At 36.5% G+C, this 25,412-nt stretch overlaps 1 protein-coding gene across 7 annotated transcripts in view; it reads left to right on the forward strand.

The window, feature by feature from the left end:
- The window catches only part of lrp1bb (low density lipoprotein receptor-related protein 1Bb), a 351,504-nt gene that overhangs the window by 211,679 nt on the left and 114,413 nt on the right, over nucleotides 1–25,412 (forward strand). For all 7 annotated transcript variants that reach the window (XR_007185289.1, XR_007185290.1, XM_048193502.1 and 4 more), the window contains 7 exons: nucleotides 5,491–5,571; nucleotides 7,276–7,446; nucleotides 11,503–11,682; nucleotides 15,220–15,420; nucleotides 17,625–17,870; nucleotides 22,063–22,260; nucleotides 24,442–24,646. Coding sequence is in view for 5 of the 7 variants with exons in the window: in XM_048193502.1 (XP_048049459.1) it covers nucleotides 5,491–5,571; nucleotides 7,276–7,446; nucleotides 11,503–11,682; nucleotides 15,220–15,420; nucleotides 17,625–17,870; nucleotides 22,063–22,260; nucleotides 24,442–24,646 (1,282 nt within the window). In the remaining 2 variants the exon portion in view is untranslated. The remainder of the gene's footprint in view (nucleotides 1–5,490; nucleotides 5,572–7,275; nucleotides 7,447–11,502; nucleotides 11,683–15,219; nucleotides 15,421–17,624; nucleotides 17,871–22,062; nucleotides 22,261–24,441; nucleotides 24,647–25,412) is intronic.

Raw genomic sequence — 25,412 nt, forward strand, 5'->3', positions numbered from 1 at the left:
TTGCGCTCATTGATATTGCTTAACTATATTGTATTATATGAATATGAGACAAAAACTCATACAGGGACATTTTTGCCCTGATATCTTACATTTTAGGGCCATTCCACCAGGTTCATCATCATTCAACTGTATGAAATGTCAGATGACCTACGCAGGTCTGGGGCGGGGCAGGTGTGTTAAATGCGTTAATTATTTTAATGCATTATTTTTCCCCATAACTAATTCATTAAATTAACATGTTAAATTGACAGCCCTACTCTAAAGGTATGTCTTTGCAGCCCACTCTTATTCCTCCACCAATAGCTACATGTCAATGTTCAGACCCAAGTACAATGTTAACCATGTACATTCTTCCAGCCCCAGGGTCTGTGCTTTTAGAAGCAGATAGGAAATGGGGATTAAACTTAGATGCAAGAGCTTTTAAGAGTGTGGCAGTAATACCAATCAGAAATTCTCTGATGTTAAAAGCTCACCATAACTAAATCCCAGACCTTGAAAGCAGACGAAAAGAAATGACACAGGGCTTTGAGAGGAAATGACCCAGGAAAGTTACCACTGTGAACTCCCACATTGAAATGACTATTCAGAACAGAACGTAAATTCTGGAAATGCTGGGTAAGACAGGTAACACTTTGAAGAGTCTCTCCTTACACAAGCAATCTCAGTCAAAAAACATTTCTTTGCAGTTGGTCCGTATTAAAAAAGAAGGCACATAGTCTGTTTTGTTTTTTTGTTTTTGTTTCCCCTTATATTTTAAATAAATGCAACAACTTAATTATACTCGTGTATAACTATTTATTTTTACATGTCAGCCTTATACCGTCTCTAGCTCTCTGTCATGACAATTGGTGCACAATTGGTTTTCTGTTGACTATGCACAAAAATCAACATTCAAGCATGTGATGCATTGTTTCCCTAGAGTCCCTTTACATTTATATGTACATTTAAAAGGTCTGTGTAAATTCATCTTTTCACGGTATTCATATAAGTGTTATATGATGGTTTCATCATATAACACTTTTCCTTCCTGTCATTTTTACTCCCTCGAGAACAAAATTTAAATTCTGACTCTTTTTTTTTCTATCATGCTGTGCAGTAACAGTGTAACTTTCTGGGTTTCTGTCACCAAATGCTGCAAATTGCTCAAAGTGGCATTGTCTTGGTTACCTCTGCTGTGTCTTAGGCTGGATCAGTACACTCTTGCACAAACACTCCCAGTGTAAGCAGTAATTAGAGTGCATGCCTGACTTCATTTAATCGTAATCAAGCTGGGCCAAAAGACGTGGAGCTTCACTGGCTCCCACACTGCACTGCGCACAACACACCTAACATGGTGACGCTTAGCTTGCTGTGTGCTAATTACCATTCTCGAAGCATTTTGAAGCTTTTAAAATATGTTTTGCCTTCTTACAATATTGGTATGCCAGTGTAGCTGTGGCATTTTGGTATTAGCCATCACTGCCATAGAAAAGTAATGGTTCATCCAAATTATCAAAGTATTCAAAATATAATATAAATAAAATTGATGATGATGATGATGATGATTAAATTGTATTATTAATATATTTATGTAATGCATATATATAATGGTATTTATATGTGTATCATATTTAAATATCATTAAAATACATTTTAATATTTAATAATATTTTTGAAGCCCTTTTTCTCAATTTCAATTTCATGGTACTATGAATGTAAAATTGCATGTGGTTTTAATTTATTGTAGAAATTTTTGCTTCTTTTTTTTTTTTCTTTTTTTTTTAATAGACAACAATACTGGCTTGTTGAAGTCCTATCTTGAAGATAGGTTTGTATTATAATCTAAGAAGAGATGTGAACTAGAACTGCCCCTGCCTATTGCACAGATTCGTATACATGTTTTTTTCCCCCCGTCAAATCAGATTTCACTGGGCAGAGTTATTACTTCCTGTTGCTGAACCAGATCTATTGTGAAAACTGGTTGTTGAAAGTAGTAATTCCCAAAGTCAGGGGACTGAAACACTCTGTTGTGAAATTTAGAAGTGGGATTTACTGCTGTCAACAATAACAGCAACATGTTCTGGGAATAAATGTTCAAATACAACTTCTTTTTTTTTCTTTTTTTTTTTTTTAGTTTTCGTTTATTTGTTGACTCAACTGTAATCTTGACTTGTAACAGTCTCCTAGATTAGCAACACTTCGAATGATGTGCCTTCCACTGACTTCTAAGACTTCTTATTTGTGCCGGCAAAGGTTTTATTTGTGAAGGAAAAAACAATTCCCTAAAAGTAATTTTCTCTGGGAAGCCCTTGGGATCTGTTATTTCTGAAATCTCACGCGCTCCATTTACTGCTGTTTGTGTTTTAGACATGTCACTCAGTGGAGCAGAATTGCATCTAAAAATTGTGAATGATGCCGACACACATATTCTAGCAATTTTTGCTAAATTTAGTATTCATTTTCATGGGTTCTAACCCAATTACTATTTTATGGCCATTGTATGATGACTGTTTAATTGTTCTGTAATGAAACAACATAAATATGCTTAATTTCAAAGTGTCCTAGGCACGCATTTTCATGCATTATGTTGTTAGACGAACTCTCTGCTTAAACACACACATATACACACACACACACACACACACACACACACACACACACACACACACACACACACACACTAGTTTCAATGTTATATGGGGACATGCCATAGATGTAATGATTTTTATACTGTACAAACTGATAATCTATCCCCCTACACTAACCCTACCCATCACAGAAAACGTTCTGAATTTTTACATTTTCATAACACTTAGTTTAGTATGATTTATAAGCTGTTTTCCTCATTGGGACCAAAAATTTTGGACATTTGGTCCTCATAAGGTAGGGAATACCACGTACAAACACACACACACACACACACACACACACACACACACACACACACACACACACACACACATTATTGATGTTTGCAGCACAATATTTAACCAGAAAGGAAAAAATGACAGTTATTTTCGTCAGTTACAGCTCGTTAGATCTAGCATTCTGCCTGCCTTAATCAGACACATAGATAATGCAGTAAGATTACATTTATTTGAATTAATGTATTATAGCATTTATTTGAAATAATTATTGCGATAGAGATGATCTTAGCCCATTGTTGGTGAGAAATAGAATGTAGCAATTCAGTAGCAAATCTATTTTATTAATAAAAGTCGTGGGGCAGCATTAATAACAAGTTTATGTGCTCCTGAATGCTTCTGTATTACAGTGCATTCTGTGCGAGTGGTGTGTGTGCTCGCTTCAATGAAAGCAGCGCATTAATATAGAATGTGATTAAACTGACTGGAACTACCTGTGCATTAAACTGTTTTAATGCACACCTTCCAGCCAATCAGAATGGAGTATTCAGACAGACCATGCAGGGCTGCATATGAGAAACATCAAATGGCAAACAAAATTAAAGTGAAACAAAACGGTGCTACTCGTTTGAGCTGTGCAGCACAGACAATTTATCAGAACTAAGCAATAATAGTGCAGCGCAAGCTCAGCGCGCGCTGATCTCGATCACGTGAGAAAGTTTACTACACAGTACACACTGCTGGGTGATCGAGTGAGAAAGGGTTCAATTCAAGCACTTTTCAAGGACTTTTTAAAGTGCTTCACACTTTTTCCAGCACTTCCAGCACTTAAAAGCTCCAATTTTATTATTATTTTTAATGTGATGATTTGTAAATCTAAAAGTTTAAAGTTGAAGGAAAACTAACACTTCTAGGAAAACAAAACTTTAAAAAACACATTAAATTACCAACACAGAAGTGCTTATTGAATTTATAATATATGGAAAAGTCTAATAAAAAACAAAAACTTCTTCAAATTGTGACCGAATTACACAGAAAGAGCGCTCCTTTTATAATCACTGAAGCTGTTGGTCAGTTCAGTATGGTACATTTAATAAGAGTAGTATATTTACTTTTTCCCCTACAAAAATGTTTTTGCATGTTACTGTTAATAAGTTAACTTTATCTGCATCTCAATTCAAGCTCTGCTTTTTTCCAATGAATAACCACATAATATTATTAGTAACTGCACTTATTAATGCAAAACAATAGTAATATGATTAAAATACCTTCAAATTCTCCTTTAAATTACCTTAAAAAAAAAAAAAAACAGCACCACCTTTTGTAGAACTGCTCTCAAATGTTAGTCTGGAGCCCTGTCATGGTATAAATATAAATGAGTGATTCAGGTAGAGCATCATCTTGATTTAAATACTTTCTTCTTATATGTAAATGTATGAATTGCAATCTATTCTATAATAAGAAGCTTGTTCATTCAGTCACTTCAAGCCATTAATCATAAGTTATTACCATTGTGCCCATTAGTACAGCACTTAAGCCTGGGATTCTCTAAGGGAACTGTCCATGTTCATGGTAATGTTGTTGAAACAAAATTATTGGTTGTGTGGGCTACTTGTATGATTACTCATAATAATACTTTGCCTGTTTAGAAATTAGTTTCATGCTAGAAAACATCAAAGAACATAGTACACTAATAACATATGCATCGTTACACAGCCATAATTACTTTTCATAAGTTGAAAATTGTTTCATCTGTGCATATGCACATACCTGGTTGAATACTGTATGTGTGGGGGTTTCTTGACTGAGCTGAGAGACGCTTTAAAGAGAAACAGATGTTGTTTCTCCACTGCATGTCATGTCACTGTTCCTGCATGCAGATGAGCTGTGATGTATTCTCGAAAAGGTATAACGAGGTACGAGACAAGATACTTATGTTCATAAGCTTGCAGATTGCATTCATCAAAATAACTTGTAAATGTGCTGGTGCTTTTTTCCGTAAACTAATCTTTATCTTTAAAAAAGAAAAATCCATTTTCACCAAAGGCATCGTGATCCACAGGTTAATAGCAAAACCTGCAGTAATTCATAATGTTGAAACAATAACCTTTTGATATCTTTAAATCAACGCTACAGTAAAGCGCACAAACCATGCTATCGCATCGCTGGTGCGTTATTGCTTCCTGGTGAGCTCTTATTGCCTCTGACTGTTTTCCACTGCATCTGTGAGGTCTCGTTTTCCTTTTGTTTGTGATTTCTTTTCATTAACCTTAGCTAGAAAATAGCAATAATTCACTGTGACATTTTGCATGACCTTCAGGGTGTCTTTTTTTTTTTTCCGCAGTACTAGCACTAAACCCCCGTGGTATGAAAAAAAAGTGCTGCAGGAGAATAGTTACAGGTTCAAAAACTTGCAAGAAACTATGAAATTTCCTGAGGACAAAAGAGCCTCCAAATTTAATCTATTAGCATGACAGAGCAATCTGTGCCAGGACAAACTTCTTTTGCAATTTTTCAAAGCTAAAAGCTAAATGAAAAATGGGTTTTCTTCTCCAGTGTATCAAAGAGACAATGATGTATTGGATGGGGTTCAAGCGTCAGGGTTTTTGTGGCGAACGTTTCTCACACTCTTTCTCTCTGCTCACAGCGTTCCCAACCTGCGAAGCTCTCAGCCAGTTCAGCTGCGCTAATGGAAGGTGCATTAGCATGAAGTGGCATTGTGACTCAGGTGAGCGTATCCAGAAGTAAGAAAATACTTTACCATTTGCTTTACTTGATCTTCCATTTAGCATGATGATATATTAGCCTATATTCTTTGGAGCTGATAAAAGAAAGCCCGGCACTTTAATTCAATTAAGTCCATTGATCCTACTGTCCAGTCTTTTTTGTTGCACAAGAAGTGCATCGCATTAATAACCATTAAATATTCACAGATTATTTTATCTGAAATATCTCCATTTCAGATCAAGGAGGGTGTAAAATACAGACCTCTATAATGTATTGCCGGCCCTCAAGGTCTGCAATATATTATTGCCTGAGTGCAACACTCAATCATCAACAACAATAAAACCTGCTCTTTTTATATCTGTTTTTCTTATTTCTTTCTCTCTCCCGCTTTTTTCCCTTTTGTTTCTCAAATGAGATCATTCAACCAAGGTCAGCATATGGAGGCGTTATTTCTTATCCAGGGTCAGGGCCTTCACGATACCTTGCTGATTTTTCAGTACAAAATGAGGCTTGGCGTAATTTGATGCCCTGAAGACTCTTGTTTGAAAAACTCCTGTGGTGCTGTCCTCTGTTTTTGTCATTTCAGTTCCTAGTATTGTGCAACAAACCATGAGGCACAACAGGGTTAAAGACCCCCTAAAGGAAAATGTGCCATTTTCTGGTACCAAAGTGTATGACAATCATAAAATCTATTTATTTTTTATTGTATTTTGATGGAGCAACACAATTTGTGTGACAATATATGATAAAAAAAAAAAAGAAAAGCCCAACCTCATACACTGTTGTTCAAATGTTATTAATACTGGGTGATTCCGTGTCAAATCACACAAACTTCCCTGGCTCAAATGTTTGATTTTGTTAATATTTCTTTCTGTAGAAAGACAAACATAAATAGTGATGGAAGCCAAAATATTAAATGTCACAGATGTATATTTACTGAGTAATCCACTATTTTGTAGAGGGGGGTCAAAATGACAGTTTTCACCTGAGATTTGGAGCCACATTAGAATGACTTTATGAAGATGGCAGCATCATTATTTTATTTTTACACATAGAGTTGTAGGTCTATTAGTAAAGACTGTTGACTTTAGTAATCTTTGTTTCATTATATGCCAACAGTGACAGTTCAAAAACTGCAAAAACCTTGTGTTTTTTGACTCAAGTTTGCATGCCTGTAACTCAAGAAGTATTAAAGATATCTTAATATCCTTTTGGATCCTTTTAGAACCTCTGGTTGAGTTAACACGGAATGGCCCTACTTTTATTCAGCACGGAAGCATTTAAAGTTACCAAAGATTTCTATTTCAAACATGTGATGTTCTTTTGAACTTTCCATTCATAGAAGAAAAAAATCATGGTTTCCACAAAAATATTAACTGTTTTCTACACTTATATTAAAAATCAATGTTTCTTGAGCAGCAAATCAGCAAATTAGAATGATTTCTCTGAAGGGTCAGATATTTCAAAATATTGCATTTTTGTTGTATTTTTGATTAAAAAAAAACAAAAACAAATGCAGTCTTGGTGAGCATAAGAAACAATATAACAATATAAACAACAACAACAACAACAATAATAATAAAAATCTTACCAACACTTAAACTGAATGGTTTAGTATGTGGACACCATACTGTCAAAAGTTCTCTGTTGCAATGAGTTATTCTGATACTAATTATGCATAACTTTCCTGTATATGTGATTATAGATGATGACTGTGGAGACAACAGTGATGAAGCAGGCTGCATTCACTCCTGTGCTAATGGCCAGTATAAGTGCACCAGCGGCAGATGTATCCCAGACCACTGGGCCTGCGATGGGGACAATGACTGTGGGGACTTCAGTGATGAAAATGTGACTTGTGCTGGTGTTGCCCCTGGTAGGACATCACTTTTCTCTCTTTACCCACCTTATGGGACATGCATTTAGGTCATTTTGACTAAGTGCTTGCGGGATGATTCCGATAAAATGTAGCTCTGTCTTTTTTTAAATGGTTGGTTAAGATATGCATGGGTCAGACTGATATATTTTTACGTTCTAAAACCTTTATAAAGGCCCCTGCATTCTATTCCATTCAATCATCTGCACGGCGTCTAGATTTGATTATATTAGATTCAACTTTGTCATTGTGCAAAATACAGAGCCAGTAAAATATAGTTGCATCTAATCAGAAGTGCAAATAGCAATAAAGCATATAAATAAACTGCAAATGATGCGTAAATGGCATTATATTGTTCAGCAAATGATCTGACTGACATTACTGCCACAGACTGAAAATCATTTTGTACCATTGTGTCTGTGTACCATCGCTGTCCAAACTTTAATCAGGACCACAAGATGGAGATATATTGGCAAAATTTAACAATGAAAAAAAAGTTTTGAATTTGAAAATTCAGAAAAGTTGTCTTTACATCTATCATTGCTGTCATTTCTGAGTACTCTGGTACTTGTGGACATCCCTAGTTGCAGTGTACGCCATATAAACACATCAGAGTAATCAAAGAGTGTTTAGAGAGGTCGAATTTCCCTGTTAAGTTAATTAAAAACGCATTTGTGTTCGTTTCTGTACATGAACAACTTAACCAACCTACCGAGTGGTTTCCGGAGAATCTGTTTAACGTGACTAATTAGCAGACTAACAAAGAGCCGAACGATAGCGATCAAGTCAGTGTTGCTTGTAATTGCCTTGGTGCAATGTCCCTAATTTGGGGAACACAAGTTTAAAACTTTCTCTCTTTTTATATACTTGACAGATCTAATCTTATCTGAGCTCGCTAGGGAACCACCTTACAGATTTGAATCTTTTAATCTGCTGTAATTACCTCTGAAAGCTGAGGCCAAGTCCTCCAATGCTTTCAGCTCACCAGCTTGTCACAGAAATGTTGGAGCCATTCATCAAACGGGCTCCTGATAGAGGTTCTCGGCTCCTGTCCGTCTCTGAGGGTTTGTCCGGCTCATATCCTTCCAGCGCAGGGCTCAGATAACTGTATAACACATGCTCTGTATGTGTAAAGTGGAGGAGACAATGGTAACTCTGAGCATTAGCCTTAAGCAAAGCAGGGGACCTTTTAGTCTTTAAAGGTTGGTAATGTTAGCAGCTGTCTTTTTTTGTTTTGTTTGATGGTAGGCTGAGGATTAAGGTAGGTTTGATGTATAAAAATGTTTTTGGAGTATGCATTTAACTCCTGTCAATAGTCAGGGTTCAAGGGTTCAAATGAAGCAGAAATTGATAATTGAGGCAGGCTACATAAGGAAGGCTTTTCTTTTGTGCTTGTCTTACTTTTGAAGAAATTCTCACCCTTGTCCTTTGCGTTGAAAGCGCACGGACACTTTAAGTATTTGCGAGGGTCAGGGAGAATATTTAAATATTTATTAATGTGACAAGAGGAAATCTTGAAGTATACTTGATACATCTCAGCCAGTTTAGCTGAAGTAGTTTGAACTGAAAGCATCTGTGAGTTTTAAAAAACGATTATGAAACCTTTGTTACAAGGTGAGGTTGCGGTAGAGACGAGGCGTTCACGGACTTCAACAAACAGACAGAACAACCATACACACGTTAACTAACAATAAGAACAGACAAGGAGCGAAGGGAGTGAGTCCATTATAAAGGGAGTGCAGATGATCAGGAACAGGTGCAGGTAATCCGTGATGATGGGGAGATGACAAGGAAGTGAGTGCAGGTGATGAAACAAGGAAGATGATGGGAAATGGAGTCCAATAATGAAGGGAACTGTGACAACCTTCTTCTGCTTTTTAACCTTTCTATTTCTAATATGTTCTTAAGGGGTCCATTTAATGAATCTTTTATTCATTTTAAGTATTAAATATTGTTAGAAAAGTGTTTCTTCTATTCCCAGTTGGTGAGATAATTTTGTTTTTATTAGAAGCAGCATAAATTCAATAGTTGATTTAATTTTTACGTCTTAGCTGTAAGCTGTATGCGTTAGAATCACTATTAACCAACTCATTAGAAGAGTTTGTTTAGGAATTGGACAACACTGTTGGCTATGTATGTGTTTGATTCACTAAAAAGAACAGATTCAGAGTCATTTGTTCAGGACTTGGACTACACTTGTTTTGCTTTAAATGTTTTATTCACTTAAAAGAACCGACTCATTTGTGCTGTGTAGGATTACAAATTTAAGAAAGTTTTAGTCAAGTAACAATAACAACCAACTAAATTTTTTTTGTTTAAGTCCCCATGAATTGAAATTTGGCAATTCTTGTTTTTGTTTTTTTGTTTTTGTTTGTTTGGGTTTTTTTAATGGAATATTGCAGTATTTATTATAAATGATTTATTCATGCACATCATAATGCTTGTTTAAAAAATGTGCCCTCATAAAGTTTCATTAAAATAACTTCTCCCAATTGCAAAGACTTCTCCTCTCTGATGCTATTTTTCAGTACAAAGGCAGGACAAGCTGTTACTTACATGAGATCACAGCAATAGCAAACAAAGATCCAATTATCCAATCAATTCCCATTGGACAAAATCTTTTTTTTTTTTTTCCCATTCAACAGGATGTTTCACTCAGATATACTTTCGGCCCATTCCTGTTCTCCATATTGATAGAATACATACAATCATTATTCAAATAGCATGTTCTCAATAAAGAATCCAGCTAAAGATATATCTGAATGTCCTGGTCTTTGCCTCTTAGTTTCCTACAGTTGGAATTGGACTACACTGGTCTTGGTGGTGTTTGATTCAATAAAAAGAACCGACTCATTAAAGGAATTTGTTCGGAACTGGACTACACTGGTCACGCTGTATGTGTTTGATTTCCTAAAAAGAACCGACTCATTAAAGGGGTGGTTCAATGCGATTTCACTTTTTTAACTTTAGTTAGTGTGTAATGTTGCTGCTTGAGCATAAACAGTATCTGCAAAGTTACAGCGCTGAAAGTTCAATGCAAACGGAGATATTGTCTTTTAAAGTTATGGCATTTTAATGCCTACAAAAACGACCGGTTTGGACTACAACAAGCTCCTTGCCGGGTTGGTGACATCATAAACCCTGCAGAACACACCCCCGGGAACACGCAACAAAGTGGGCGAGGCCATGTCGCGCTGCATATGGATCAGAAGAGTTGTGTACACCGGGCGCGAGCGGCGCGACACGACTCGTCAAAAGATAATAGAACCCATTATAATCTGTCTTATTTTCTACACTGGATGTGGCGCTAAATACAGCTTCCAGAATCTACACGAGTTTAATGCTGGATGGCTATTACTGAATGCACAAATGCTATTACTGAAAGAAGCAGTTCCCACTTTAAAAGCAGAACCTGCTGTTTATCACCCCAAACTGTAAGTACATTTTATTGTTTGTACATGTCTTTTAAACCTTTTGCTATTTTTTGGCTGCATCAAGGACATAAACAAAGACCAACGCGTTTTTGCTTCGTTAACCAGTTAGCTGTATTATAGTGCATTATAGTATTTAGAAGGGAGCGGCTTCATAGAAGCAGGAAGTCAAACGAGCTGTTCGAATGACAGCGGAAACAGAGGTGTAGAATAAAGGTAAAATATATGAAAAATACGGCATTTTTTTTTTTTAAAAACGAAGCATTAAGACATGTTAAACTGTGCCCCAAAAACACAATCATGCCTAGAAAAAAACACTGAACCACCCCTTTAAAGTCATTTGTTCGGAAGTGGACTACACTGGTCATGCTGTATGTGTTTGATTCACTAAAAAGAACCAACTCATTAGCGTCATTGTTTCAGGAATTGGACTACACTGCTCACGCTGTATGTGTTTGATTCCCTAAAAAGAACTGACTCATTAGAGTCATTGTTTTAGGAATTGGACTACACTGGTCACACTGTATGTGTTTGATTCGCTAAAAAGTACCAACTCATTAGAGTCATTGAGGAATTGGAACACCTCAGGATCAATTTTTTATTTTTTTTATTTTGTCATGTCCAGCATTGCCTCCTGTTGAATGCAGTGGAGAGGAGTTTCACTGTCGTGCTGATGGGACCTGCATCCCTGAGCGCTGGCGCTGCGATGGGGATAAAGACTGTGAAGATGGCAGTGACGAAACCAACTGCAAGGGCGTTAAGAGAATGTGTGATCCCCAGGCAAAGTTTACCTGCAAAAGCTCAGGTAAGCCTAGTAGGTGTTTCTCAGTACTGGTAAGTCTGCTCTGACCTCACATTTATTTTGTACACTGACCTACTGCTATATTTCCCCCTTTTTTTTCAATATCACATGTATCAAAATTGTTAAATTCTATGAAGCAGTGGGTGATATTTTATACCATGATGTCATCCTTGAGCTTTCAGTTATCTTTGCCTCCTGCAAATTTAGTCAGATGATAAATCCAGCCTGTTTTTCGTTACATGGTGCAATCCTTTGCAATGCTAGAATTCGTATCTATCCAGAACAGCTGAGATGAATGGTGTAACTTGTGAGCTTGAATGATTTGTACTTCACAGTGATGTTTATTTTGGTAGCAACGCCATTATTCCACGTTCAGAGTTAGCTATTATGTAAAACTAAAAAGGTGAGATGTTATTTTTTTTTGCCACTAGCTTCGCCGAATGGAAAATTAAGACATCTCAAGGATTTTCCAAACAATCCTTGGTCTGCTATTGGTTGGTAAAACAGACAGTCCCCTAAGTCACACCTTTGGTTGAGCCAGTGTTGAACTGGATGCTGGAACAAACAGAATAAAGTTCTCATAACACTACAGAGACAGTGCTTACACTTTTCAAAAGATAAACCTATGAATATTGTAGTTTACCTCTACACATAAAGGATTACATGCAGTGTTTCTTTTGAACATATTTTGCAGTAATTTGTATCTATCACAATTTTTTTCTCCACTCAGACTATAGTGAAATCAATCAACATGGGGCTTTTTGATGTTGCAGTTGCCCTAATTGTAAATGATTGCCTTGAAAAGCTAGCTAAGCCATAAAATAGCCCAAGAATTGTTCATTGTTTTGTTCCCATCCCTTTTGATGTCAAAAATGTGCTAAAAAAGCAACATACACCTTTTCCGGACCACTGCACTGCAGACCAAATGCCAAATCCCATATCATTTTGACAGGCTCAGAAACAGACTAAAGTGTGTTCACCTGTTTATTTGATCATGAAGGTAGACTGAACACAAGGGTTAAATCCTGGGTTTCCAATGTTGTTTAAAGGTTTGGTGTCAGTAATTATTAGTAAAACCGTCACCAGTACCGACGCACCGAAGCTTATTGGTTTAAATTAGCTCAAATTTACTGTTAAATGTAATGTAATTACCTTGACAAACTATACATCATTAAAAAGATCTGAGACTTGAGCTTCAATTTTTAATCTTTATTTTACTCTCAATATCATATAGTGACCGTTATTTGTTAATATGCGTCGGGAGTTATGAATATGAAAAACGGAGACGTTACCTTTTCATTGAAATATGAGCGTCAGCTAGTCTGGGTAAACCCAGCCTGATCTGCCGGCAATTTGATTTCGCTCGGCAACTCAGTCTGGAAACCTGTGCATTCATTTCTGCTGCGCTGTTACACTTTTGCGGGAACCAATCACAGACTGGCTTATCCACCTTGCTCGCTATTGGCGGGTATAACACGATGACGATAGAGAAGCGACGGCAAGCAGCTTTCAAACTCTATCTGATCTACCCGTCTCTCGCACGACCGTCACTCCAAAATAACAATGCACAATCACAGTGATGCCGATTGTGTTAAGCATTTAACTTATCTGAGACAAATGTAGCAGAGCGTTGATCCGACAGTCTCTTCATAGGAAGATTACAAACAGCGATTAATGACACACAATGATTCTCTGCTGTTATTTTGGTGGTTTCCTTCACGATGTGAGTACAGGACTCTTTTACTTCAATGCCCCTTGATGGTAGACAATATTTTTATTATTTGCTCTATGAATCGCCTTCGATAATGAACGCGATATTGCGTAGCTTGTCAGTGATCTACGGCTCTGTCTATTAAATGCCGCTCCATTTGAAAGCAGGTGATGCCGATTTAGCGGTAATCAGGGAACCGGCTTTACTGACAAAATGCGCATGACAATCACATGCGATATATCCCCCAGCCCTAGTAATATTTATTCGATTTTTACCTGAAACGCACTGCTGTCATCATATTAACGCTGTATACACTGATCTACTGTGTTTTCAACTCATACCTGCAGCCGGAGGGCGCTTTGTGCACACTTAGTCCACAAATTACACATGATGAAAGGAGAGGCATCATGTGACCTTCCAGGAACTAACATCGCTATGCTATGCTATATAATCCTATGCTATAATCATGGATATTACGAGCAAATCGACACTTGAAAGTAATAAATACACGATTGTGACGATATGTTTTTTATCTGTATTTTTGATCCGAAGCCAAATCACATCACAGAAGGTTATTTAAAACACTCGACTTGTATGTTTGTAGCAAAAACGTGGTTTTAATCTTATAAATTGTCGTGTTTTGTTGGTGTGCTAAGCTAACATGCTAACGAGCCCAAAGATGCACCTGTTCTGAGCTAATGCAAATAAATAATTTTGAATTGTACAGCTCACTGATTTTTTTTTTTTTTTCTTTTTTTCAAGAAGGGCATTAAATACAGTTTCAAAGAAGGTGAAGTGAGAAGTTTTGTGAAAGAAATGAGGGATTAAATCATCTTGAATAGAACATCAGTAATTATAATATAGACAAAAGAAAAGAATAATTAGAGCCATAAGCAGGCCGGAGAGGTGTGAATGTGTTCAGGGGAGACTGAAACTGAATGGGGCAGTTAGCACCACAAAACAATATAGACAATACACTTGAATAGATGACAATAAACATCAGTTAACATTTTAGAGTCTTTTCTAAATAAAATCACATGACATGGTCTTGAAAAACATTTAATAAAACTCAGAGTTTTAAACTTATCATCTTCAGATTTGAAATGTAACATGGCCAGACATGTGGCTTTAGCTGCAGTGCATTTCTAGATTGCTAAAAGGCCAACTTCACTTTTATTTCCATAAAGATATTTCATAAAAATACATTTCTAATAACTTTTCAAAACTTTTAAGCTATTTAACTATTTTCTTCATTGTGACAATAATTAATTATGACTTTACAATAAACTGCAAACTGTCTGCTTTCAAATGAGACCTTACTTATGCTTTTAGTGCAAAGGGTTCATGAACTGTATCTGTTTTAGTTTGGGTATGTCATTTCTTGGGATTTTCCAAAAGCAGGGGTGCAGGTTAACAGGTTAAATTAAAAATTATATTTGACAAATATATTAAAATAGAAAACAGTTATTTTAAATTGTAATAATATTTAATAATATTACTGTTTTTACTGTATTTTTGATTAAATAAATGCAGTCTTGGTGAGATTTTTTTTTTTTTTTTTTCAAAAACATTAAAAAATCTTACCAACCCCAAACTATTTAACAGTAATGTTTAAATAAGTGTTGCAGTTTTGATAAGAAATAGTCTCTGAGGGTTAAATGAGCTGACACTTGCTAAAAGCTTCTGTTTGCATCTGACGTCACCCCAGCTTGACGTTCCACCACATTTTAAAATGTACCCAGATTTATCTTTATGCTCACCTACAAAAAAACAAGTTAAGGCTGACAGCTTGATTTATTTAGAGGTCTGACTGAATGTTGTGTCCCAAGGGAAGTGTATTAGCAAGAGCTGGGTGTGTGACGGCGACAACGACTGTGAAGACCGCTCGGATGAAGACTCGTGTGAGTCCTCCATCTGTAAGCCCCCTACTCAGTCCTGTGCTAATGACTCCAGCACCTGCTTGCCTCCCAGCAAGATCTGTGACGGGCGAAATGACTGCGCTGACCATTCGGATGAGGGCCCTTTCTGTGGTGAGTGCATGAGAGGCTTTGATTAAGGCCTCATCTGCTGTACTGTTCCAAGATTTGATTAAAAAAAAAAATGATAATTTCAACTCTAAATTTGGATTGGATGAGGCATGTTTGAAGCCATTCTGAATAAATGCACACCTGTGACTGCAAATTCTACATTGATGTGCCTGTGTTGCTTGGCAACTGTAAATAGATTACAATTAGGATAATGTACTCTATTTTTCTTTGCAGAAGAATTATTAATTCCAATTATTATTATTTGTATTAAAATACCAATTTATTATTATGTATTGCTTGATATTTGTTGAGCATAATTGTTTTTGTCACATTAGCAAAAACAAAACAAAACAAAAAACACTTGAAACTGAGCTTTACAATGTTTTTTATGTGTTTACAGTTAAGGTCATGATAAAATCACTGTAAAGCAGTGTTTAATTGTATTATTTACACTTTATTATTAATATTTTGGATTTGTTTTTGTTTTTTGTTTTTCAGTTACCAAAAAATATTTTTAATAGGCCTGGCTTCTTGTGGTGTGACACTGTATTTGGACAAAGTTTGTATACGCCGCTGGATACAGTATACAATGAGTCATTAATAATATTGTGGATGCATTCCTGGAAAAGAAAGACTGGACGTTTTAAATGTGAATGTCTGCTAAAGGGAATTTTGTCTGCAGAGCTAACAGACATGGTCTAAAAGTCTTCTTTTTTTTTTTTAATTCATTCGGCCTTTAATCAATGCAAGTGTTGCAGTGCATACAGTATTTATCACTCGGTCCATAATGCTTGTGTTCACAGCCTTTATTCACTGTACACCCTGTGACTAAAGCTAATTAAACTGCTGTGGTATTGCATGAGGTCTAGTGCATTCTGCAAGAAATTTGGATAGATTGAATTAGAATTAGTCATGCGGAGTAGGTCTGTCAATACACAGGAAGCCAAACCATGAAAAAAGGCAACTAACCAATGAGAATATAATACCTGAGCGGTATAAATTTGAATTCATACACTTGAGCAAATCAATATGTATTGTTTATCTCTCCATGGGTGAAAAGATTTTAGGATACTGTGTTTGTGCATACACGGCATGTCTCTCAAGGCTACTTGAATCTCTTTAAGTTGCATCTTTGAGCAAGTGTAATGGAAAGCTAACACATGCTCTCTAAGCTACAGACACAGGGAAAAAATAAGGCCCTTCTGAATCAGAGCTAAACATGTGGATCTGTTTGCCTGTGAAGCCCTCACTGGGGAAAGTGTCTCCTGAGAGTCACCGATGTATAATTCTCTCAGAATGCGACTAGACAAACATTTCAGTGACTTTCAGTGCATTGCCAGCACTCACCCATGGGAGCCCACCGTTCATGTTTTGAGGACGAGGTGTATTATCTGTCTGACTAGACCTGCTTTTGGCTTGGGCCTCTCATTGCCAATTAGATGGTGCCAATGGACCTTGAGAGGGCTGACTGACTCAGACCAGCGCAGCAGGGCTCAATGCCATTTGTAACCTTTGGGAAGCAGCTATTCTTCACCTCCATATAGACTTCAGGGTCCCCTGTGAAGAAAATTCAATTCTCTCTTACGGCCACAGAGGGGATCATCATAATCAGTAGAGGCAAAGAGACCTTGGAAAGTGTCATTTTCAACAAGCTGTGTTTTCCCTCCCCTTTGTCTTTCTCTCCTAAAAAGACCAGGTGCTTCAATGAAAGGAAAAAGCTTATCCATTAGAGATGAGAGACTAAGAGTACTGGCGCTTGTCTGATCCATTCTGAAAAGAGATGATGTATCAGAGACCCAGTTTTCATTTCTTTTAAACTGAAGAAAAAGCCATTTTCCAGCTTGAATGACTTTGTTTGGCCTGCATAGCATCTGGAGTCGGTCGTAATTCAGATCTGTGGATTCTCATTGTATCTTCTATATGAATAATGTAATTACTTGCATAACTTCTTTTTTTGACACTTGGCTGGTGATGTTGATTAGGTCAATGTAATGGCATAATGGCCTAGTCAAGAAAGACACACCAAAACTTTTGAGGTGAAGAGCGATAAGCTTCTAGTCTTGTGCAAATGTTCAATTCCAAACCAAACCTTCTCTGTTTCAGTTCACAACTTCAATCTCATATGCCAGCAAACATGGCTTCATATCACCAGCTTTTCAAACTGAATCTGTTTTTGTCCTCACTCATGCTGTTCTTGTCTGTTCCAGAGAAATGTTTGCAAGGTAATGGAGGCTGCAGTCACCAGTGTGCAGTGATCCCCAGCAAAGGGGTGGTGTGTTCATGTCCCACCGGACTCCATCTAGGCTCTGACAACCGAACATGCGAGACAGTGGACTATTGCTCTGCTCACCTGAAGTGTAGTCAGATATGCGAACAGCATAAGACCACTGTCAAGTGCTCGTGTTATCCCGGCTGGAGCCTTGATCCAGATGGAGAGAGCTGCCACAGCACAGGTATTTAAATTTCTACAGGTTACCATAGAAATGTAATAAGGGATTCACCAGTCCCCCAAATACAAAAAGTATTTCAGTTTGTTCCTCACACAACGCTTTTGGTGTATATATATATATATTAGGGCTGTCAGTCGATTCAAAATTTTAATCTAATTAATTACATACTCTGTGATTAATTAATCTAAATTAATCGCATACATAATTTTTGCTGTGAAAGTATTAAATATTTCAATTCAAATGAATCAATGCAGGGTTTTTCCTGGGTCAAAAATGGTCTTCGGTGGTGACAGACATGGTCATCCACACAAACAGTAAAAAGTGCCCTACCCACGTGATCTGCGAGCCCAATACTGACAATAAAGTACCCGTCACTCTCATTGTAAAAAAAAGAAAAAAAAAAAGTGATTTTATAGCTTTGTAAGAGAAGATGCTTTTTTGCTAAACCTGAAAAGTATTAAAAAGTAGCATTTAGAAGTTATATTAACTAATAATATAATTTTCTACCATATACAATTGAATGCACCTAGCTAACAACTTGCTTTGTTCTGGTTTCACCTCACTCCAGTCTAAACTAACTGATTTTATAGGTAGGCCTAACTTACTACCCACTGTCATTTAAATAACCTGAAAATATTGTGGATTATTAAGGCTAATTTTACTAACCACTCTTGCTAAATGGGGTAAGCACACTTATGTTCTCATTTCAGAGTTGTTCGAGTAAATGATTCATTATAGACCATGTGGACCGATCAGTTGTTGTCATGATTCATTAAAATGAATCTGTTCAAATGAGTCATTAGGTCACGAATCGGACATTAGCGGACGTTGACGCGTTGCGTGCGAATCGCGACTGTTATTAGGACATCGCAAAAGATTTGTCAATAAAGAAAACACTTCACCACTGGATAGGATTTTCTTTTTGTTTACTGAAAGTGTGGTTTATGTCAGCTGCACGTGCAGGGCGCCTGTCAGAGAAGATGAGGTGACGTTCTTTTGAGCACTATTCACGCCTCGTGAAACATGGATTCGGTCTTACGAACTTTTAGCATTGTGTCAGTTGATTTAGATTATTATGTGTGAGGTAGAGAGAGTGCAATGACGGTGCTTACTTTGAAAGAGCTCGCGCGCACGAGAACGGCTCCAGGTTCAAGGGTCAATACGGAATGGATTAATCTGCGTTAATTTTTTTGACGCGTTATTTTTTCTCAGATTAATTAATCGAAATTAACGCGTTATTTTGACAGCCCTAATATATATATATGTGTGTGTGTGTGTGTGTGTATATGTATATACCAAAAGTGTTGTGTGAGGAACAAACTGAAATAACTGTAGCACAAGAAAATAGCAGTATTCAAATAGACTAATTATGATTCTCAGTGAAATAACTTCACTGTGCATTTCTGTCCACCCATAGTGGATCTGTCCATGTTACTCAGCAATAAGAGCAACAGTAATACAATGACAGTGGGATACGCAGACAGGAGCTTCCCATTGAGAAGCTAATGTCTTTACAGCAGCATGCCTGCCAAATGCTTTTAAATTGTCTCAGGGAATCTGAATTTAGGTCATTAGTCAGAATATGACAACAAGCATCTGTGTGGTATTTTATGGATTTAGTGTCATGTATAGCTCTTGAGAGTAAGTTCTTGTTATAGACAGCCACATTTATAGCTCTCAGCAGGCATCTCCAGTAGAAAAGATTTTTTTTTTTCTTTGGTTGTAGGGGTGATGTTGCCTAGTAGATAAAAAGATGGACTGGAAACTTTAATAGAAATTATATATATATATATATATATATATATATATATATATATATATATATATATATATATACAGTGCCCTCCACAAATATTGGCACCCTTAGTAAATATGAGTAAAGGTGGCTGTGAAAAAAAAAATCTGCATTGTTTATCTTTTTGATCTTTCATTCAAAAAATGCACAAAAATCTAACCTTTCATTGAAGGAAAAGAATTGAAAATGGGGGAAAAAGCTCATTATGAAATAAATGTTTTTCTCCAATACATGTTGGCCACAATTATTGGCATCCCTAGAAATTCTTCTGAGTAAAATATCTCTGAAGTACATTCCCATTCACATTTACATTTTTTAGCACACCAGGGTGACTAGGAGCATGAAATTGTGCAGCCATGACTTCCTGTTCCACAGGAGTACAAATATGTGTAAACACAAAGGCAAAATCCCCTTAATCATTCATCACAATGAGAAAAAAACAAATAATATAGTTCTGATGTGCAGCAAAAGATCGTTGAGCTTCACAAAACAGAAAATGGGTATAAGAAAAAAGCTAACGCATTGAAAATCCCCATTTCTACCATCAGGGAAATAATTAAGAAGTTTCAATCAACTAAAGATGTTACAAATCTGCCTGGAAGAGGACGTGTGTCTAAATCGTCCTAATGTGCGGTGAGGAGGAAAGTTTGAGTGGCCAAAGACTCTTCAAGGATCACAGCTGGAGAATTGCAGAAATTGAGTCTTGAGTCTCAGAAAGCCTAAAAAAATTATCAAACAGCACCTACATCACCACAAGTTGTTTGGGAGGGTTTCAAGAAAAATCCCTCTTTGCACATCCAAAAACAAACTCCAGCATATTCAGTTGTCAGACAAGACTGGAACTTCAAACAGGACCAGCTTCTATGGTCAGATGAAACTAAAAAAAGAGCTTTTTGGCAGCAAACCCACCAGATGGGTTTGGTGCACACATGGATAATGGATATGCTGCTGGATCTTTAATGCTGTGAGCCTATTTTTCTGCTGGAGGTCCTGGACATCTTGTTCAGATATATGGCATCATGGATTCTATCAAATACTAACAGATAAAAAATCAAAACCTGACCACTTCTGCTAGAAATCCAATAATGGGCTGTGGTTGGATCGTCCATCAGGACAATGATCCAAAACAAACATCAAAACCAACACAAAAATGTGTCACTGAGCACAAAATGAAGCTTCTGCCATGGCCATCTCAGTCCCCTGACCTGAAACCTAAAGAAAATGAGTGGAGTGAACTGAAGAGAAGAAGCACCAACATGGAGCTGAGAATCTGAAGGATCTGGAGAGATTCTGTATGGAGGAATGGTTTTTGATCTCTCCTCAGGTGTTCTCCAAACTCATCAGGCGTTATAGAAGAAGCTGTTATCTTGGGAAAAGGACATTGCAATAATTGGGTGCCAATAATTGTGGCCAACAAGAACTAGAGAAAAACATTTATTTCATAATGAGCTTTTCCACCCATTTTCAATTCTTTTCCTTCAATGAAAGGTTACAATTTTCTGAATTTTGTGAATGAAAGATCAAAAAGATAAACAATGCAGATTTATTTTCACAGCCGCCTTTGCTCATATTTACCCTATATATTTATTAGGGGTGTGACAAGACAGGTCAAGATTGAGTTCACAAGAACGAGACGAGACGAGACGAGACAAGATTTTTACTCAAGTACTGTAAAAGGTTTTGCCACAAACTCAACTAACTGGCTTCTCCTCTTTACAATAAGGTCTCTTTATTAACATTACTTAATGTATTAACCAACATCAACTAACAATGAGCAATATCTTTGCTACAGTATTTATTAATCTTTATTAATGTTAGTTAATAAAATAGTCATTCATTGTTAGTTCATTATAGTTCACAGTGCATTAACTAATGTTAACAAATGAAACCTATTGACAGATATTTGCATTCATCAGGGAGCCGCTTTCAAAATGCTGGGTATTGAAATCGTGTTTACTTTCACTTTCGCGATTGCGTGTACTCTGTGAATATTGAGCGGCGGCGAACGTTATCCAACTGAATTAAATGATTTTTATTTAAATAAAAAGCAGAACAACAGTGGAGGCATAATGTAAACATAGCGGTGGCATATTTATTTATTTATTTATTTTTGACCTCATAATACCTGAATCTTTTAAGTCATATTTCACCTGCTGCACATTTTGATCCACTTAAATGGGGTTTCAGTTTATTTATTTATTTATTTACTTACTTACTTAAGACTACTCAAGTGTAAAACAACATTATCCTCGGGTTTTTCAAGGAGAACTGTTCCTGTAAATAAAAACGTCAGCTAAAAGACTAATTAGTGATTGTGCATAGAAAAATGTGCATGGCTGACACTTCAACCTCTAATGCACAGGTGTGGGGTGTTAATAATCAATTTGTTTCTTCTCCAAGATCCCTTTGAGGCTTTTGTTATCTTCTCTATCCGGCATGAGATCAGACGAATCGACCTTCATAAACGTGACTACAGCCTGCTCGTGCCCGGCCTACGGAACACCATCGCTCTCGACTTCCACTTCAACCGCAGTTTGCTTTACTGGACCGACGTGGTGGAGGATAAGATCTATCGGGGAAAGCTCACAGAGACTGGAGGTAATGAACACCCAAATTCATGTTCCATTCCCACTCGGCCTTTTTTTAACCTAAGCTTTAGTTTGAGTAGATATTCTGTTTCCCAATTCCTAGTACGCAGGTCCCCAGAATACACAATACAGTATGCGTTGTGCGTACAGTGACTCTTTGAATGACTCGGAAAACCTCTCAAGGAGCTGCTGAATACCCTTGTATTGTTTTGAAGACTATTTTGAAGCTGCATTAAGCACACATCTGAGTCTCTTTCTCAGAGGAGCAGGCCCCCAGTGCAGCTATTGCTCTCTCCTTTTGTTAGAATTTCATAAAGCCCTCTATAGCTGAGAATAATTGTAAACAGCTGGATTATAGATTGCTGAAAAAAAATCTTGTTTACTGCAGAGGGAAAACTTCCTTTTCTTTAACATCAGTGTTCAGTTATTTTATTTTCAGAAACCCTGTCAAAAAGACCAGCAAAAGTTGTGTTGTGGATGCTGATTGCCTGCTTGGGATGTTGGTATGCTGGTGTCCATACCAGGCTTCTTAAAGGAATAGTTCATCCAAAAATAAAAATAGTTTTGAAGAAAGTATTAAGCATGGACAAAACTTTTTTTTTTAATTTTTTTTATACACATCTTTTGTTTCATAGAAAATAAAAAGTCATACTTGTTTGGAACCAGTATTATTTTAGTACTATTTTGAATGAACTTTTCGGGGGGTTTTCCAGAAAGCAAGGTTAACTTACCATCACACATACCCTAAACAATCAGTTGATTAACCCAAAGCGTGCTTATTCGAGGTATGCAGGTTCCAAAACCGCAGTCTGGAGTAAGTTCAGACAACCTGTAGTATGAAACTCAGTTAACGGTAAACACAAAGACATTCTCAACCAAGTGCAGAACCCAGGAGTCATCATGAAAACAGACAGTATAAGAAGCGTGCCATACTTTCTTCTTCTTTTGTTTAATGACGTTTTTGTTTAATGATGTGCAGTCATATTTTAATCTTATCTTACACATTAATCTTTAATGAGTTTTTTATCACTGTGAACAAGAATTGTTTGTTTGATGGTAATTATATATTTAAAAAAGAGAGACTGATTGAACTAAAAAAAAAAACAGTCTGTACTTGCAAAGATAATATGGCTGAGTAAGTTTATATTTTATGTTTAGCCATTTTGCTTCCACATTTCCTGTAAGGTGAGATGCATCACATATGTATTTTATTATAGAAATACCTTATATAGAAAACACCCCATTGCCAAAAAAAAAAAAAAAAAAAACTTATTGAGTGCAGATTCAAGATGAATGAAATGAGGGCACGTATTCGCTGAATACCTCTGAAGTAAACTAACCCTGGAACATAACTTGCTCCCTAGCTGGTTATGTTCAGAGAATAAATTGCTATGGCTACTTACCCTGAAAGTTACACCAAGTTTTGGAAATGAAAGTTGAGGTTACCCGCTTACTCTGAGTAAACTTATCCAGGTAAGTCGCATAACCTGCTTTCTGGAATTCCCCCAGTTTTTAGTTTAAGTTTTACCCAGGTGAAAAAAAGTACACTTCTATAATATACTTAAAGTGCTCTATTTTCATGCACTAATTTTGTACTTAATATACTAAAAATTAAAAATTCTTAAGATAATCTTACGAACATCTAAGTGTACTCAACTGTGCTATTTTGAGACACCATGAAATATGAACTAAAATGTGCTTTTAAAATACTATCTCTGTATTTAAAAAATTTATTTAGATACTACTTATAGTACATTTGAACCCATAGTGTACTACAAGTGGTAACTAAATATATATTTTTTTAAATACAAAGATAGTATATTAAAAGCACATTTTAGTTCATATTTCATGGTGTCTCAAAATAGCACAGTTGAGTACACTTAGATGTTCGTAAGATTATCTTAAGAATTTTTAATTTTTAGTATATTAAGTACAAAATTAGTGCATGAAAATAGAGCACTTTAAGTATATTATAGAAGTGTACTTTTTTTTCACCTGGGTAGTCATTAAGTTTAGCAGCATAAATCAGCATAGAAATGCATTCTGGTCCGAACTGGTCTTTTCAGCAAGGAGTATCATTTTGAAGAGCTCAATACTTCAAAAGAAAGTTCAAAACGACCAGAATGCTTTGCTGTGCTGAATTTGAAACCCCGTCCACCCTATGAACTAGCGTGAGTTGTTTGTTTTGTAGGTGTGACCGGGGTCGAGGTTGTGATTCAGCACGGTTTGGCCACCCCAGAGGGACTTGCAGTGGATTGGATTGCAGGAAACCTTTACTGGATAGACAGCAACTTGGATCAGATTGAAGTGGCCAAGCTGAATGGGGAAATGAGAACGACTTTGATTGCAGGTGGCATGGAGCACCCACGAGCGCTGGCTGTAGATCCAGGACAGGGGTGTGTATTAGTCTCGAACAAAATTTACCACATCCTAATTTCCTTTCCTTTTCTTTTCCTTTGAAAAATTACTCTGCTTTTCTTTTTCACAGTCCCTTCAGCAACGCTCACAGCAGCGAGAGCAAACAGTGAAAAAAAGTTTCATTCCTTTTTTTGTCGTAATTTGTCCTCATAGAGACTATCTTGGGTACATAACAGAGCAATCATATTTCAGGGGACTTGTTTGTCATCTATTACTAATGATAGTTCTAGAATAACGCGCTGCATCTTGCTGTTTATTTGTTGTGTTCTGTTTCTTTTTTTGTCTCCTTACTCTCAGCTGTGCTCTTCTCTTGCTCAGCTCTACATTTCTCATGGAGGCATGCTGGGGGGGGAAAAAGTCTCAAATATGACAGCATAAGCTTGGAAAAGTCACACAATGATCCCAGTAGCATTTGAAGACCTTGAATAATGCTCACTGACAAGAAACAAAATGCAGCTAGGAACGCAAATATTTTAATAATCAAAAACTTCACAATATGCCAAAATATTTATTGAATAAACATGTTTATCGGCATCTTGCCAGTTGAAGGCTATAATAATAAACTAAGCATTTTTTTTAATTGATAATTAATTCTTAAATGTTTTAAATTAATTTAATATTTAAAAATTAATAAAGAAACACTTTGTTTCACATCTTGCCAATTGAAGGATATAAAAAAACATATATTTTTTTATAATTTTATTAAAAAAAAATCATTTTATTCAAAATTATGTACGGTTACAT

This window comes from Megalobrama amblycephala, linkage group LG6, assembly GCF_018812025.1.
Source record: "Megalobrama amblycephala isolate DHTTF-2021 linkage group LG6, ASM1881202v1, whole genome shotgun sequence".
Taxonomy (NCBI): domain Eukaryota; kingdom Metazoa; phylum Chordata; class Actinopteri; order Cypriniformes; family Xenocyprididae; genus Megalobrama; species Megalobrama amblycephala.